We start from the raw sequence: 19,151 nt of genomic DNA on the forward strand, positions 1-19,151 counted from the left end.
GCAGCTTCACGGTGGGATTTTTTTTCCGGGAGACAGTGATGGTTTTAAACGGCCTCTTTCAATCGCAGAGAAGCACTTTGTGCTGTAAAACTGAGGAGGACAAGTGCCAGCAATGGTCTGAGAAGAGTTTGATAGGAGCTGCTTTTTTTCCCATCTGTGGGGTTCATCCCCATTGGCTGGTGATGGTAATGATGTGTCCACCTGCATGTGGAGAGAGGAGACTGATGCTGTCAGAGACAGAAGCCAAGGATGAGATGTGGGAAAAGTGTGAGAAAGAGCCGTTTCTTCTCAGCCTTTAAAAGAAAAATGCTTTCCTAAATAGCCAAGCAATATTTTGGAGGCTCTCATTAGCATCTCACTCTTCCTGCTGTATATTTCTGTCCTTGATTTGCCTTTGTTTTTCTCTAGGATGTACTGTACGCACACACAGGGAGAGAGACAGGGAGAGAGAGAGAGAGACACACAGAGTGTTGTCTCTTGCTGTGACAGAATATGATGTTGTTTCAAACTAGTTTGACGTTCACAAAGTTTATAAAGACACGATGGGCTCAGGCATCACGTGTCTCACCTGATGCTCACAGATCTGCAGCTGCTCACAAGAGCATGTCCCGGACTTCCTTTAGTTACCGGAGTAACATGTTTATATCTGGTTATCTAGAGTCCTTCCTATCTTTTGCATCGCAAGGGACAGAGGAACCAGAAATACGTCACCTGACCGGGAGAACATACACTTTGTAGTTTACAGACTGTATGATGTGTAGCTGGTTTATTTAAAATGTCCGTGTTTTATAAATTATTTTAGATGATTCTTCTTCATGCCAGACTAGCGGGGTGACGCCCTAGCTCCCTCTATGGACGGGTACCAGTATCTTTTCATTAGGAACCATACATACATATGAAATCCTACTGAAGAGTATTAGGGCCATATGTAAAAAAAAGTAATGAAACAGCATGAATTCTGAGATTAATGTGAGGATTCTGAGAATAAAGTCAGAATTCTGAGAAATGCTTTTACTTTAATCTCACAATTCTGACTTTAATTTCAGAATTTATGCATTTTTGTTATTTTTTCTTTCCTTCTTTCTTTCATTTATTTATTTATTTTTTACATGTGGCCCTAAAATCTTAATTCTGCAACCACTAAAATAAATTGAACATAGTCAGTAAAGTTGTGTTTTTCAAATGTATATGTATATGTATGTATGTATGTATATATATATATATACATATATATGTATATATATGTATGTATGTATGTATGTATGTATATATATACATATATATGTATTTATGTATGTATATATATATATATACATATATATGTATATATATATGTATATATATATACACAGTATATTCATAGGTGTATATAGTCTACTCCGTGAGCACCCACTCGACGCTGTGTTAGAGCCATTAGATCGACTCTATCTTCACAGCGCTGCAGCTGCTGGGAAGTTCCTCATTAATAAGAGGTTATTGAAGTTCATATCTGTCCTTCCTCACACTGTATATTGATGTTGAATTTATTTATTTGTTTAAGTCTGTGGATGTGTCGTGCAGAGGAAGTGGAGAGGGCTTCGTCTTTATTGTATTTCCATCTTCACAGAGTGCATCGGGTGAGAAAAAAATGAAAATCTGCTTTGGTGTTAACTTCAAAAGGGTCTTGTGCATCATGTGATGATAGAGCTGAATCCCCCCCCTCAAATCTCTCCCCCAACCTCCCCTCCTCATGCCTCCTCTCCCTGAAACTGCTATTTTTGAACTGGAACTTTTAGCACATTCAGAAGAACAGAGCTCGGCTCTCTTTATGATCAGAACGTCTTTCAAAGTGAGGGGGAGACACTGTGGTGATTAGAACCAACACTGGCCAATAATCAAGATCCACATGGTCAATAATATTGCTTTGATATTGATTTCCAGATGCTCTTCTCTTCAGCTCCTCTGTTTCAGAGCTGCAGTGTTTTTTTGTTGTTGTTGTTTTTTCACACGTATCACAGGAATAAATGATCAGTCCTCGCTCAGAACTTGTGGCTGTTCACTGTGCAAACTGTGGTCTCCAGGCTCAACCGCGTACATTCAACATACGCTGGTCGAGTTTATTACACGAGTGTGATTTATAAAGGCCTAAACAAAAAAAGAGCATTGTTTTACCCTCAAACGTGTCGTGATGGTGATGTCTCTCTCGTGGTGAGGATTGTGCTGCTGAAGGAGGGAAGTTGGATTCTTTAATGTGGACGACTGGGTCTTCTTTCTATGCTAATTGTGCCAATAAGCAAAGAAACACTTTTCTTTCTGCTGCTGCTGCGTTTTTGGTGAAGTAAACACACATAAATAAAAGTATGGATCATGCATATATGCACTAGATAATGTTCCTTAGTGTGTATATTTTATGCATATACATATACATATATGTGTATATATATACATATGTATTTGTATTTATACATATATGTATTTGTATTTATACATATATGTATATATGTATATGTGTTTATACATATATGTATATATATATGTATATGCATAAAATATACACACAAACGTTGACGTATGGTGCGCACCGACCTCTGACATGAAAGCCGGAAATGATCCATGCAAAACAGTCTCTTGCCTGCAGTCTGTCAGATATGAGAGAATGAGATAGTAGCTGAAGATGGAGAGAGATGAGCGACTGTCGGCGGAAGGTTTCATTTTATGAAGCTGAGCGACGGAACTATCGATAAAACAAAAGTCACCCGGGTGTCACAGCACAATTTTTTGACTATAGGACAAATTAAGGACATTCTCAGGTGGATTTTTGTGTTTGGGATGTTGACACGTGTTCTTGTTGCAAACAGGATGGCAGCCATCCATGTTAAGATGACCTGGTTGGCACTTGAGTCTCTTTGAAATCTACGTGTAGCTAAACAATGGTGTCTGATTACTCATTCATTTTGTCATTATAAGAAAAGCAAACTTTTGATCGTGATTAATCTATAGATTAATGAATTTAAGAATGTGAACTTAATTGTTATTGGACATTTTAGTAATTTGTTCAAAAAAAATGTGTGTTGCTTCACATTTTTTCACAGTTGTCTGAAATGAAATACAAGAAAACAACAGCTAAGATGCTAACAGTGGGTTTTCATTCATCCATTCATTCATTCATTGAGGTGGCGTCCATCACAGGGCCACATATAGAGACAAACAACCATCCACTCTCACACCTAAGGTCATTTCAGAGAGTCCGATTTACCTAATCCCCAAACCTTTTGACTGTGGGAGGAAACTGGAGAAAACGCACGCACACAACATTCAATCTCCAAAAGCAGTTTTGTGTTATTTCAAATGACTGTGCTTGATATTAGTCCGCACTTAAGGAGTTACTGTAGCTGTCACTCTCTGAGAATAAACAGCGCACTGATTTGAGACAAATATAATAGCCTCCATATAAAATTCACCGTCTTAACATGAGTTTTTTTTCATCTTTCATCAGAAAAAAATAACTGTTTGGATCCAAGCTGCTTCAAATTAAAAGTGACACCCATCAGCTGCAGGACAGATGTTTGTATGTTACAGATGGTGCCGGCTGTTAAATGAGCTTCACTGACAGCGAATATAAACAAGAACAAATATCAGGAGCTGAAAGATTTGGTGGAAAAAAACAAAACAAAAATGCAAACGTGTTCCAATTTGGAAAATGACCCAGTTCGGTGAGGAAGCCTTGGGCGTGGAGAGACATTGTTAGAACACGGTGTTGTTGGTTGTTCTCAGATTATTGCAGTGACACAGAGAATAAGACGTGCGTTTGATACGACACGATCGGTGTTTGTAATTCACACATTGTCTGTTCTGCTTCTGAATCATGTCACTACACATAATCTACTCCAGTGCTGTTCACATCTGATATAAAGCAACAATAGACGAATACATGCCTCAAAAATATGCTAAAATATTTATTTACCTCCATAATCTTATACCACACACCATTCATCAGTCATTGCTCATATTTAAATAATTCAATTCAACACAGAGTATGATGGATGGGTTCTAACATCATATCTAACTGATATGAACTGATGCAACTTTACATAGACAGATATAGAAAAACATTACATATTTAACCCTTAGTGCTCACGCCGCACAGATCTGTGCCGCAGGTGCACCCATGGTTATTTGCCGTGGGAATAATACACAGCTCCTTATATGGACATCCTGGGGGGAGTGTGTGCTTATAGGTCACATATTCAGGCTTTAAAAGATGCATTGTCTTTTTGTCTTCTTATGTGTTGTTGAGTCAAGGTTACGATTCATTTGATATCGCATTTTAAGTAGTGATATAAAGTAGCAAAAATTGTGCCAAAGTCACAAAATTAGACTCGATTTTTCTTTCATAAATTCAAGCACCTTTTGCTCAGGTGTGTTTATGTACTTGGTGAAAATTATTATTATTCTTTTCCATCAGATTACCTAGGTTGTACTAAAAAAAGGACACTACACTATATATTGCACATTCTTATAATAGTAATGGAAAAAGGCAGCTGAAATGCTTTGTGTTCTCAGGGTTCAACAGAGACTATATGAACGTGAAATACAGAGTTTTTTTCAGCACAACCTTGGCAATCTGATGGAAAAAAACTTCACAGTTCAAAGTTCACTTGCCTCGTTTTTATGAACAAAAAGCGAAAGAGAAAAACCTGTCTATTTTGTGACTCCTGCACAATTATTGCTACTTTATATCATGACTAAAAATGTGATCTCGACTCAACAACACATAACAGGATGAACAAAAACACATGTTTTAAAGCCTGAATATGTGACTTATAAACACACACCCCAAGTATGTCCATATAAGGACTTGTGGATTATTCCCACGGCAGATTACCATGAGTGCACCTGCGGCACAGATCTGTGCCGTGTGAGCACTGAGGATTAATGGAAATGACTTCATATCTACACAAATTGAATCAGCTTATTCCTAAATTAGACCTATAACCCAGATCATTTGGGCTTGTTTTGGGAATTAGACAACATTCTGATGGTTCTATAGTGACAATAATCACTATGTGAACTAGATGAACACCTGCCAGCTCACAGGTTTGGTCAGTTTTATCTCCTTTTCTAATGTAGATACATTATATTGTGAGCATTGTAACCGCTGCATGGACCTTTAGTGAATGATGAGTGGGTCGCCGCTCTGTACATGACATCTGGTGTATGTCACAGCTATACAGGGACCGCAGGGAAACACAAATGGACTTTCCCTGTTTTAAAAAGAAATCATCATGACAGACACATGAGTAAGAGACTGCCCACGGTCCAGCTGTCCCCATGTCTTCCCTCAATGCTTCTGCTCTTCTAAAGAAACCCCATTATACTGTCGCATCTCTTTTACATCACGTCGTGCTGCTGTGTAGACTTTATGGAGTCTTGTCATCTAATGATCGTGAAAGAGTTACCTGCAGCCAGCCTTCTCTTCTCATCACTGGCAATCATAGACAGGAATTCACTTTATTCTATTGTTAAAATAGGGTATTAACAATTTAACACTTAGAACACAGAGCATTTTGTTTAAATGTACAGTATATACAGAGGCTATAAGAATGTGTAACATAGAGTGTCTTATATCCTTTTTTCATGGCTCGTTTTTATGAACAAAAAGGCTCAATTTTGTGACTTCTGCAGAATTATTGCTACTTTATATCACAACTAAAAATGCGATATAAAATGAATCATAACTTTGACTCAACAACACTTAAGAAAATGAAAAAAAAAGAAAAAAGAAGAAAGTTAAGTAAACACACACACCCAGGATGTCCATATAAGGAGTTGTGAATTATTCCACGGCAAATTACCATGGGTTCAACGTTTTGAAAAACACTGCAGTTGTACATTAACACCAGATTTTGCATGTTAAATTTGAAATTTCAACGGTATAAAACATATTTAAAATAACATTTATCTCAATGTCCATAAACAGCTGTCTCCTCTCTGGTGACAAAGACGCTGATTTACCGGCTTCCTGCAACAGCACAAGTGAAATTACTGTAATAACCAACTTCTCAGCTTTCAGAAACCGCTGGATAGCACAAACTGACGCGTAACTACGGTGGTGCAAAGTGCTTCATCTGTGACGCGCACGCTCAGTTTTCAAGGGTTGAATTCGACTTAACTAGATTAGAAATCAAATGCAAGATTGACAAGACTCCTCAGCCAGGAGTGTGGGTGTTTTTTGTTGTTTTTTTTTTTATCTGACCTGTCGATGCAGAGAGTGAGAGGGAGAAATGTCATGCAGGGTAAACAGACAGCTACTGTCACTCACTGTCCTGGAAGCTGTGCTGTCAGGCTTCTCCGAGAGTGTACTGATGAAAACCCACTATCTGCAACAGGAAACTACCTTATTAACATTCAAGTGTTACAGACTGAGTCAGCATCAGTCACGTAGGTTTAGCCTGCTGCATACAAAACTGCATATATATATATGTATATGTATATGTATGTATACTGTATATCCCAGGCAACATAAATGAATCAGTGGCTGTTATTGGGCTTCCCTGTACGTTAGAAACACAAATCACATCTCTCGTGGGTAATTTGATAAGACCTCTGGCCTATATTCTATGAGAAACATGGGAGAGGAGTACTGCTGGGCACAGTGCGCCTGTCGAAATACATCATTTTTACTTCATACATCCCCTCAAGAGCTTGTAGTGTAGCCTGCTCTTTATCCTCCGGGTGTTTCAGCTTATGGAGTTTAGGCGTCCGCATGATGAGGAATCAGTCATTTCTGATGTAAAACAGTGTGTTTGTGGTTGACATTTTCTTTGTTATATAATGGCTCAGACCTTTAGACCCTGGTGTTGCTGATGTGTATTTTAAGTCTAGATGAAGCTGTGACGCCGTGGGAAATAGCTGGAGCTGTTAATGGCTCGTAAAATATGTACGGCAAACAAATTTTATTTGCTAAACAATAACGTTTAGCATTTAAAATGGTTACTGCAGGCCCAGTTCAAATGCTAACATGTCTGACTTACAAAAGGACCTGCGCGTATGCCTGGTGTTACACTGTGTTCATATATATCTTGTGTGATTATGAGAATAAAGTCTTAACATGACAAGATTTTGTATCATTATTTAATTTAATTTTAAAATTGAATTGCTCCGTGTTTCTCATCTTGTCGCCGGTTGCAGCTGATCATCTTTGCTTGATTAACAATGACTTTATTCTCATAATGTTACGACTTCATTCACAACTTTATTCTCATAATATTCGGACTTTCTTCTCGAAAGATAGATTGTAACGCCTCACACAACAGACCAAAACATTTCTTACACATCGCCCCTTTAATATCTTAGTCTGACACAAACCAAATACACCATATACAGTATATGTGTACACATATATATATATATATATATATATATATATATACATATACATATATATGTATATGTATATAAGAGAGAATTATAGTTTTACCAGGTCTCAGTGAGAGAATGGAGGCATCCAATTACATCCATGGGGATGGCATTGTTTGGGAAGCCTCCAGGCATACAAAGATGCCTCAGGGAGGAGGTAGTCATACTGAAGCTCATGGGTTTTTTACTAATTACCTCTGCATCTCATAAGGGATCCTGCAAAATGACAAGTTTTCGCTAGCGCTCTGTCACACGTTGCAGTGTGGGGGGAAAATAATTGGTACGGTTGAATATTATGACTCCAGAACCAGTCCGGCAGGCTCGTGTCCGACATGGACAGTTTTCAGTCAGAAATCATCCCCCCCCCCGGTTAAACTTGCCTCTGACTGAGGAAATCAGTAAATCCGTCTGTAGAGGTGGGCATCGTGATGTCTGGCACAATCTGTCACGAGACCTAAACGTTAACATGGGGGGAAAAAAAAAATAACGAAATGGATTGATCAAATTCTCATCTCTGTGCCGTCGTTGCCGTTGTTATCTGACATTATCTGTGAAGGGATTTGTGGCAGAGTGAACAGGTCGAGATAGAGGAACATTGAATTTGTTGCTGTTTCCGCTGCCGTGTTTTTTTCACAGCTGCAAATCAGACAGCAGCTGTGTGCTTGAGCAGCTCCACTTCACCTGGATATATCTCCAAGTTACACAGAAGCAAAACAACCAGGGTGACCTTAGGCTTCAAAATCTGACTTGAGGAAGTCAATTTTAACTAACCGTGATCACAATTACAGCGGATTTTGTTGAGTTTCATGACGAGGCAAATTTTTTTCTCGACCTCACTGGACTCAGAACTGGACTTTGGCCTCGAGGGAAACCACAGGAATGATGCAACATTGAGAAATTTTTGTCCTTTTTAGATGCATAACAGTCCAAGCAGCTGTAATTGACATTCTATCATAGTGGACAAAACTATGTTGCTAATGCATATTTCACCTCATTTATTTCACAACTTCAATTAACCCTTTTTTTCGATTACTATGTTTAAATGTACAGTACGTACAGAGGCTATAAGAAAGTGCAACATATAGTGTCTTTTTTTCCTATTTTTCAGCACAACCTGGGCAATCTGAAGAAATGTTTCTTTCATTTTTGCCAACTATATCAACACACCTGAGCAAAAAGTACTCAAAATGTTTGAAGTTCAAAATGTTGAGTTCATTTGGCTCGTTTTTAGGACCAAAAATAAAAGAAAAACTGTCAATTTTATGTGATTTCTGCACAACTAATGCTACTTTATATCAGTAGTAAAAATGTGACATCAAATGGAGCAAAACTTTGACTCAACAACACATAAGAAGATGAAAAAAAACCCACATTTGTTTTAAAGCCTGAATATGTGACCTATAAACACACCGGATGTCCATATATGGAGTTAATAATACAGATCTGTGCTACATGAGCACTAAGGGTTGAGGAATCCTGGTATAACACATTTTTATGCTGAGATCAAGCTTAATGACAATAATAAACCTTTAGTTTCCTTCTTCTCCAGGTTGCCAACCTTCTGCGACTGTTCCAGATCCCGCAGATCAGTTACGCCTCCACCAGCGCAAAGCTCAGCGACAAAACCCGCTACGACTACTTTGCCCGCACTGTGCCGCCTGATTTCTACCAGGCCAAGGCCATGGCTGAGATCCTGCGTTACTTCAACTGGACGTACGTCTCCACCGTGGCTTCAGAGGGAGACTACGGGGAGACCGGGATTGACGCTTTTCAGCAGGAGGCGCGCACTCGCCAAATCTGCATCGCCACCTCCGCCAAGGTGAGCCGCTCGATGAACCGCCAGGGCTACGAGAACGTGATCCGCTCCCTGCAGCAGAAGTCCAACGCCAAGGTCGTGATCCTGTTCACTCGTAGCGAAGACGCTCGCGAGCTGCTGGTGGCCGCCGCTCGCATGAATGTCACCTTCACCTGGGTGGCCAGTGATGGATGGGGAGCACAGGAGAGCGTGGTGAGAGGCAGCGAGAGCGCAGCAGATGGCGCGTTCACTATTGAACTGGCCTCGTACACAATCAGAGAGTTCGAAGACTACTTCACCAAACTGAACCCGTACACCAACACAAGGAACCCGTGGTTCAAGGAGTTTTGGGAGCACAAGTTCGGCTGCAGCCTCCAGGAACACGGCTGCAGTGAGCGAAGCCTCCGTGACGGAACCTTTGAGCAGGAGTCCAAAATCATGTTTGTGGTGAATGCCGTCTATGCCATGGCCTATTCACTGCACAACATGAGGCAAGCTGTGTGCTCCAACACGTCCAAGGTGTGTGAAGCCATGAAACCAGGTAACGGCAAAAGGTTCTACAAGGAGTTCATCCTCAAGACCAGATTTGAAGGTAGGAACAGTGATCGAAGGAATATAGGAAGCAAATGTGTGATGTGCGCTATTTTTTTCATGTAAATTGATGGGATTTGTATTAAATCCCTTGTGAATGTCTTCACCCTTTAACACCGACAACTGTATCACAGGCGACACAGTTGTACACTTTGCATTACCGTAATTGCACGGTTTCAGAAAGCTGAGAAGTTGCAACCAACATGTGGTTATTACGGTAATTTCACTCGCACTATTGCTGGAAGCTGGCGAATCAGCGTCTCACTGACAAAAACTCAAACAAATGTTATTTTAAATATGTGTTATACTGTTCAAATGTCTAATGTAACACGCAAAACTACTGTTTTTATCGTTGTTCGTTTTGTTTTTCATCATTTTAAATTGTCAATACACTATTTTAACATGCAGTAAATGGTAAATGCCAGATATTGAAGGTTATTCTGGAAAACTGGGCAAAAAAAAGTGCTAAAGGCTTAAAGCAAAGCTAATGTTGAAAATGTGGGTTACAAACACACAGCGCACTAGATTAAGACTTCAAATGCATTCTACATTGAAAAAAAACCCTTTGTGATTATTTAATAAGCTAAATATATTCCATGAATAAGCAAAGTGAAATCAGTGGGAGGGGAACCTCTCTCTCTCTTTAAGCTCTAGAATATAGTGTATGAGTATTTCGGAATAACTCGTTCAGATAACAATATGACTTTACTGAAACAGTGCTTTATCTTTCCTCTCCCTGTCAGCTCCTTTCAGACCTGCAGACACGGAGAACATGGTGCGCTTCAACTCAGTCGGTGACAGCATCAGCCGCTACAACATCTTTCACTACCACAAAGAGGACGGCAAGTTCACCTACAGGAAGGTTGGCTACTGGGAGCAGAACCTGACCCTGAACACCACCCTGGTGCCCTGGCGTGGCCTCGCGCCGCCCACGTCCCAGTGCAGCGACCCGTGCAGGAAGAACGAAATAAAGAGCATGCAACCTGGGGATGTGTGCTGCTGGATCTGCATCCCCTGTCAGCCTTACCAGTACCTGCTGGACGAGTTCACCTGCGCTGACTGCAGCTTTGGTCAGTGGCCTTTGGGCAACCTGACCGGCTGCTATGATCTGCCCGAAGAGTACATCCGCTGGGAGGATGCCTGGGCCATCGGGCCTGTGACCATCTCCTGCCTCGGCATACTGTGCACCCTGTCAGTCGTGGGCCTGTTCTTCAAGAACAACGAGACACCGGTGGTGAAGGCGAGTGGACGGGAACTCTCCTACATCCTGCTGCTGGGTGTTCTCATGTGCTACAGCATGACTTTCATCTACATCACCAAGCCTTCGACCGCTGTGTGCACGTTACGCCGACTGGGCCTGGGCACCTCGTTCGCCGTGTGCTACTCCGCTCTGCTCACCAAGACCAACCGCATCGCTCGCATCTTCAGTGGCGTGAAGGACGGGGCTCAGCGGCCGCGCTTCATCAGCCCGGCCTCGCAGGTGGCAATCTGCGGCGCCCTGATCTCCTGCCAGCTACTCGTCGCCATCATCTGGTTGCTGGTGGAGGTGCCCGGCGTTCGGAAGGAGGTGGGCCCGGAGAGGAGGAACGTGGTCACGCTCAAGTGTAACAGCAGGGACTCCAGCATGCTCATGTCACTCACCTACAACTGCATCCTCATCATCCTCTGCACGGTCTACGCCTTCAAGACACGGAAGTGCCCCGAGAACTTCAACGAGGCCAAGTTCATTGGATTCACCATGTACACCACCTGCATCATCTGGCTGGCGTTTCAGCCCATCTTCTATGTCACGGCCAGCGACTACAGGGTAACTATCCATGAAAGTGTTTGTTTTTCTGGGAGCGAGTTGAGTATTTAGAAGCTGCACAGGCTCAGTGTTGTGGAATAATGTAAAAATAAGCTTTATAAATGGCTCTATCCCTTGTGTGTTAAGGAAGAAGTGGGTGTCACTTCCACATTCCATTTGATCACCGTCATCCAGACTGATGAAAGAAAATGTCTTTCTTTTCATGTGGAGTAAAAGATCTTTTAAGATGAGAACAAAGACTCAGGAGAAAGATGAGGCCTCAGTATACAAATGGAAGGACTAACGAAGCGTAACCAAAGGTTTATTCTTCTTCATCCAAATGTTTAAAAACCTTAAAGGAATACTTCACCAATTTGCATTTAGCTTTGTATTACTAGAATAAAATATAGAATAAAAATTGTGCTTCCCAACCTCAGTTTCCCCTGAGTCGAGAAATATTTTCATTCTTTTTTTTTTGTTCTGCGCCCACCAGTGACACTTGGTCTGAGGCTTGAAACTGCAACGCTAATCCCCCACTTTTTAGACCCACTCGTAGGGGGACGGGGAATTCTGCCTCGTGCTGGAGTTTTTTTTTTTGTGGCCCTAATACTCTTCCGTTGGAGTTCGTAAAATTATGCAATTAATTCATAATTATGAGAAAAAAAGTTAAAAATATGACATTAAAGTCAGTATTCTGAGATTAGTCAGAATTCTCAGATTAAAGTCACAATTCTCAGATTAAAGTCAGAATTCTCAGATTAGTCAGATATCTGAGATTAAAGTCAGAATTCTCAGATTAGTCAGAAATCTGAGATTAAAGAAAAAGTCAGAATTCTGAGAAAAAAATCAGATTCTGAGATTAAAGTCAGAATTCTGACTTTTTTTTCCTCAGAATTCATGTTTTAGTTTATTTATTTTACACGTGGCTCTCATACTCACTTCACCATCATGACCTTTTGTGAAAAAAAAGAAAGAAAGGTAATGGTAAGTAATGCTTTCCTCACTGTCAGAGGAAATGTGACATTCCTCCTGCACGGTTGTGTAATGTAACCTGCGTCTCACATATGACATTGAAACAATGGGATATATGTGCACGACTATATAATTTACCTAACTAAACTTACCTGTGACGCTGCGTGACTAAACTATAAATGTGACTATACACTTTCTCTGTGTTCAAGTCGAGAATGTACAGCTACATTTCTGCATTTCTCCATGTAGTGCAAAGTAAGATGAATAAGTCAGAACATCAGGCATACAGCTGACGGGCCATGGAAGTTAACAGTGCTGGTGCTTATGGGAAAACTCAAGGCTACTGCCACTGCGATCGACCGGGGCGTGCAACAAGGCCTTTGTTGTGCAAACAGATGAGGGGGAGGTCCAGCATCACACAACCTCTGTATCATTACGAGGTACCTCGGGCTTCTCATGTCAGTAGTGATCAGCCTTCCTGGCGTCCAAACCATGAACTGAAAACCTTCACCTCCCACGGTTTCTGGGTGGGATTCACTAGACCAGGTGGACATTTTAGAGCGTGAGGTTTCGTGCTGAAAGAATGAGACAACTTAACACGAATAGCTGTGGTTTCACAGTTAGGAGCCCAGTTAGTCATCAAAAACATTTTTTTTCAATGGATATAGTTCAGGAATCTATGGAAGAGTATTAGGGCCACATGTAAAAACATTTTTTTTTTTTTAAAAAAAAGAAAGGCATGAATTGTGAGATTAAATTCAATTAAATTCTGACTTTAATCTCACAGTTCTGACTTTTTTTTCTCAGAATTCTGACTAATTTCAGAATTCATGCTGTTTTTCTTTCTTTGTTTTCACAGAGAAAGTGTATTTTTTTACATGTGGCAAGATTAAAGACAGAATTCTGAGAAAAAAGCTTTAATCTCAGAATTCTGTCTTCTCTGAATTCCTAGATTTAAGTCAGAATTCTGACTTTTTCCTCAGAATTCCTAGATTAAAGTCAAAATTCTCAGATCAAAGTCAAAATTCTGACTAATCTCAGAATTCATGCAGGGTTTTTTTCTTCTTTTTTTTTTTACATGTGGCCCTAATACTCTTCCATAGGGATTGTTGATTGCAGTAAATTTCAAATCCATTTGTCAAAATGAAATACAAATATCATTTGAAAAACTATCATTTAACCAGTCGTTTTCTCTCTGCTGTCACTTTTAAATTAAGAGCACAGTGGGCTCCACGCGGTGCCACAGCATGTCCTCACAGTGCTTCATAATTATTTGTATCTGTCTAAATGAAAACAGCTGCAAGAAAGACATTTTCAGTCTGAATAGAGATGATTGCAGTTACAATACAGGAGGAAATTCTCCTTCTTCTGCAGCGCTGCAGTGTGTTTAGGAAGGGATTTCACTTCATGCTGTGGTTCTTCAAATAGAAGTTCCTGGACTGCAGGGGTAACCAGTGGGGTGGGAAGAGGAAGATGACCCCAGCAGTCAGCTCACATTAAGCAGCTGAAATATGACTAACACGGCCCTGACTCTCCAGGACGACCAGCTGTGCCTGTATCTCACATATTCTTCATATTCATGCATCTAGCGCACAATTAGACTTGCTAACGTGCATGATGGAAAATGGAAATGTGGATAATGTCAGGCGAACAAATACATGCAAAAAAAAAAGGACATGTTTTTACAGTGCGACTGCACTATTTACAATATTCTATTATTTACATGTTAATAAGAAGAGAATTGCATGAAAGAAATATAAGTAATATGTAGTTTTACAGTCCTGGTTTCTTTCAGGCTCATAGCATCTTTTTTATCTACATACATCCATATATGTATATATGGATGTATGTATATATATATATATGTATATATATATATATATATATATATGTATATATATATGTATATATATATATATACCAACAGGAGATCAAAGATTAGAAAGTTAAAAAGTCAGATACAGAATTTACTTTTTTGTACCAGTACCAAAAAACTTGATCAATTCAAATCAATTGAAAAGTTGTACTTTTGATTCATCTCTGCTTCTCTTCAGACGTCAGAAAAAAAAGTACATATTTTATTCATTTATTATTATTTCTTCATCTTTCAGGAAAAACTTTTCTGAAAGATAAAAAAGAACATAACACGGCCAGAAATTTGTGTAAATTATATTAATATAAAAACAAGAAACCACACAATATCACACCCACAGTGCAATACAATATACCTAGAGAGACCAACAGTATTATTAATTATTCATTTTCCTTGTACACTTAAGTGAGGAAATAAATGTTTTTCAGGAGGTGTTTTTTTAGGGTGAGTCGGGAAATTATAAAAAAAAAAGACCTTTCACAATTTCCTAAAACTTTATGATGTCAGAATAGTCCAAAACTTAAATACGATCAATTTAACATCACATAAAACAGAAATGGAGCATATTTCAGCATTGAGAGTCTACAGTTATAGTGTTTTGGAGATTACTTTCAGGATGAAAGTGCATAAATCACTTAAATCAAAAACGTTACTGTCACAGTTTACTTTTTGTTATCGACTTCTGGTTCAGTTTAGTAGAAAATGGAAAATGTCCAGTAACAGACTGACATATTCATCATCATCATCATCATCATCATCATCATCATCATCATCGTCCCTCCTCCTCACAGGTGCAGACCACCACCATGTGTATTTCCGTCAGCCTGAGCGGCTCGGTGGTTCTCGGCTGCCTCTTTGCCCCGAAGATCCACATCATCCTGTTCCAGCCCCAGAAAAACGTGGCCACACTCAGGGTGACGACGAACCGCTTCAGCGCCACGGTGTCCACGTCTGCCTCCGCCCCCAGCTCCAGCTACTCCAAAGGTAGCAGCAAACGCCCACAGTAACCTCTCTGCCAGGACCTCACTGCTGATGCACATCCCTTAAAACAACACTGCTTTTTTCCATCACTATGTTTAAACATACAGAGGCTATAAGAATGTGTCTTATATCCTTTTTTCCCAGTTAATTTTCACCAACTATGTAAACACACCAGAGTAAAAAGTACTCAAAATGTTTAAAATTGGATTGAATTTGTGAAATTTGGAAATACGTCACAGTTCAAAGTTCATTTAGCTCGTTTTTATGAGCAAAAAGAGAAAGAAAAAAACACTCTTTATTATTTTGTGACTTCTGCACAATTACTGCTACTTTATATCCCGACTAAAAACGAGATATAACACACATAAGAAGACGGAAAAAAACCACACATTTTTTAAAGCCTGAGTATGTGACCTATGAACACACACACCTGCAGGATGTCCATATAAGGAGTTGTGTATTATTTCCACGGCAAATTACCATGGGTGCACCTGCGGCACAGATCCGTGCCACGTCAGCACTAAAGGCAGCACAATTAGTTTATGCTGTATTTATCGCTTTAGGGATATGTATATATATATATATACATGTATATATATATATATATATATATATATATATATATACATGTATATATATATATATATATATATATATACACATATATATATATATATGTAAATAAATACAGCATAAAATGATTGTGTAATAAATGTTATGGACTAGAAATTTAATCTCAACCTGTGATTTTTGTTCACAATTCCAGCTGAGGTTTCCATAAAAGGAGATTTGTTGTATCTGTGCAATCAACAATGGACTTGTAATATTTTGCACTGTGTAAAAACACAACCAAAAGTTGCTGGTGAACAATATTGCCATTTATTGATGTTGCTTCAAATTAGAATATATAGAATATATACACAGTGCTTAACAAATGTATTGGACCATCTAATGACAAATCTTTCCAAAAACTAGTTTAAAACTAAGAATCCTACCTCCAGCTAACATTCAACCACTAAAATAGTAATTAAATAACTATAATTTGACGTCTTAATCAAGAAATAATAATGTGCTTTGCTATTTTTTTTTTTTTGGAAAAAAAAATTCATGGGTAACGATAATTATTATATTTTAGCATTAAAATATCAACTTGGATAAAGAGCTTCTACATACTGGAGCATTAATGATTTTGATAATTACCAGTGCTGTTCATTTAGAGCAGCTGTGGCTTTGACAGTGGAAACATATACTGTTTTGTTTCTCTGGTTTTGCGTCAGCCCGGCCTGAGCAATTAAAAGCCACTTATTATGTTTCCTTTCATGATAGATAAGAGCGAGTTTTATCTATAGCTCACTAATTAACTGACAAATAATTCATGGTACAATTGTCATGAATAAACACTAACTAATTTCTGGTTGTACCCTTATTTCTTTCAGATACAGGAGAGTCAGACACTGTTGTTGTTGCTGTTCTACATCGTACTGTATTGTTATTTAGTTCTTTATGTTTGTGTAAGTAAATCAGGTAAAAATAACAAAAAGAAAAAGTAGTTTTAACCCTCAGAACACAGAGCATTTTAGCTGCTTTTTTCCATTACAGTGTTTAAACATACAGTATATACAGAGGATATAGGAATGTGCAATATAAAGTGCCAGGGGTGTCCAGATTAGATAATGTGAAGATTCTCTGGGGGCCAATGGTCTCTTCAGACCCAAAAGTATCATACAAATGCTATGTTATTTTGTAATAAATTTATTTTTAAATGGCAATGTAACCAAATCTAAGCCACGCAGGAGTGAACAAATGACAAAGAATTCTGCCTTTCTTTCACATCTGGAGTCAGATATCATAACAGCACGTCTGTATATTAATGGCACACCAACTATATATAATATATAGTTATATATATATATATAACTATATAGGAAAAATTGGATTGAATTTGTGAAATTTGGAAATACGTCACAGTTCAAAGTTCACTTGGCTCGTTTTTATGGACAAAGAGAAAAGAAAAATCTGTGTATTTTGTGACTTCTGCACAATTATCGCTGTTTTATATCACGACTAAAAATGTGATATAAAATGAATCATAACTCATAAGAAGACAGGGGAAAAAAACACATTTTTTAAAGACTGAATATGTGACCTTTAAACACACACACACACACACACAGGATGTCCATATAAGGAGTTGCGTATTATTCCCACGGCAAATTACTGTGCGTTCCGTCACAGATCCGTGCCGTGTGAGCACCAAGGGTTAAATCATTTATTAGTAGAGTCAATATTCTGGAGCAGACTTAAGGAAGCACTCAAGTAAAAGTACTTAGTACTCGAGTAAACATACTTAGTTACTTCTCACATTACAGTAGCTAAGTTTGAGTTCTCCCTTTCCTCAGTAAACACTCGGCGCCCCTGATGGAGCAGTGTTTGCTCACATCCTTTATCTCTTGTTCACAGTTCCGTTTCCACACAGTGAAATGTCGATGTTTTTATTCTCCCAGGATCGGCCTCCAACTACGTGCCAGCAGTCTGCAACGGCCGTGAGGTGGTGGACTCTACGACATCCTCTTTGTGAAATAAAAAAAACAACCCCAAAAAATAATAATAATAAAAAAAAGAAAAGTTCCTCTATAAGCACAAAGGAGACCATCCCACCATCAGTCATCAAACAGGACCGTGAACAACGGAAGCCCCTCATGTCATCCAACATGCTGCGGAGAGATAACTCTGTGTGCGGGCTCGTCTGACCGTCAGTGGCCAAGGTAACTGAACTGTGAAAGCTAAAGGATGTTCCCACAGCGAGCAGTATGTATCAAATGTAAAGCCTTTTTTCTATAGATCTCTTTTTTGGTTTTACAGATTACAGTAGATGTGACGATTAAATGCACCGTGCCTTGTCTGGGGAAAAAAGAAAAAGAAAAGTGTTGTCGTCGTCAAATGGGTTGTGTTGTGTTCTAAGCGATAGTGTTAACGCTGTTCTTATCTCATCCTTAGTGCTGTGAATATATAACCAAATGTTCAAGACTGGGAATTAAATAATACATTTAGCCCTTTCTGTTAAAAAGAAGAAAAAAAAAAAAGTACGGGACTAAACGTAGTGAACGTGATAAAGACATATGACCACTAGAACATATAAGGGGACGTGTGTCGACGTGTAGCTCGGTGTCATAGTGAGTGCTCTCTTGTAATTTATGTAAATACAATGTTTGTTTTCATATTAAAAGTTAAAACCTCACGTTGTCCGACCTCAAAGATTTTCTTGTGTTTGCAGTAATTCAGAGAAATGAGCTCTTCACACACCCTCCCTCTCCAAAAACCTAAATTATGTTCCAATATTCATTCGTCCTTTCATTTATTTAACTTTCACGACTGTTTATCAAAATTGTATGAGATAAAAGGGACAAAAAGCTGAACATGGAAGGTTTGCATGGACTCTTTTTAAAAAAAGAAATAAAAAATACCAGTGCAGCATGATTTATAACTCAGCTCTACTATTGTGACGTGTGTTTGTTGTTCGGATATCAAAGCTATACTGTAACTAGCACTACTAACTCAACTAGTTAAACGCTGTGCAGTTGTACGACAACCGTGTGTATTAAAATATTCCAAATCTTGTACTCCAAGACTTTTTTCCATCCTTTATTCTGAAATATCGTTTCTTTTTGTAATGTTCATGCCAATAAATATCTGTAATAAAAACATTCATTATGTGCCAGGAACAGGGAGAGCGACGCTGCGGCCGAAGCCCACAA

At 39.1% G+C, this 19,151-nt stretch overlaps 1 protein-coding gene across 2 annotated transcripts in view; it reads left to right on the forward strand.

The window, feature by feature from the left end:
• Positions 1-19,022, forward strand: part of grm2b (glutamate receptor, metabotropic 2b) — a 32,307-nt gene extending 13,285 nt beyond the window's left edge. For both annotated transcript variants that reach the window (XM_044023431.1, XM_044023430.1), the window contains exons 3-6: positions 8,948-9,785; positions 10,528-11,591; positions 15,207-15,399; positions 17,901-19,022. In XM_044023431.1, coding sequence (XP_043879366.1) covers positions 8,948-9,785; positions 10,528-11,591; positions 15,207-15,399; positions 17,901-17,974 — 2,169 coding nt within the window. In that variant the 3' untranslated portion in view covers positions 17,975-19,022. The remainder of the gene's footprint in view (positions 1-8,947; positions 9,786-10,527; positions 11,592-15,206; positions 15,400-17,900) is intronic.
• Positions 19,023-19,151: the final 129 nt, after the last annotated feature.

Source organism: Solea senegalensis, linkage group LG4 (assembly GCF_019176455.1).
Source record: "Solea senegalensis isolate Sse05_10M linkage group LG4, IFAPA_SoseM_1, whole genome shotgun sequence".
Classification (NCBI taxonomy): Eukaryota; Metazoa; Chordata; class Actinopteri; order Pleuronectiformes; family Soleidae; genus Solea; species Solea senegalensis.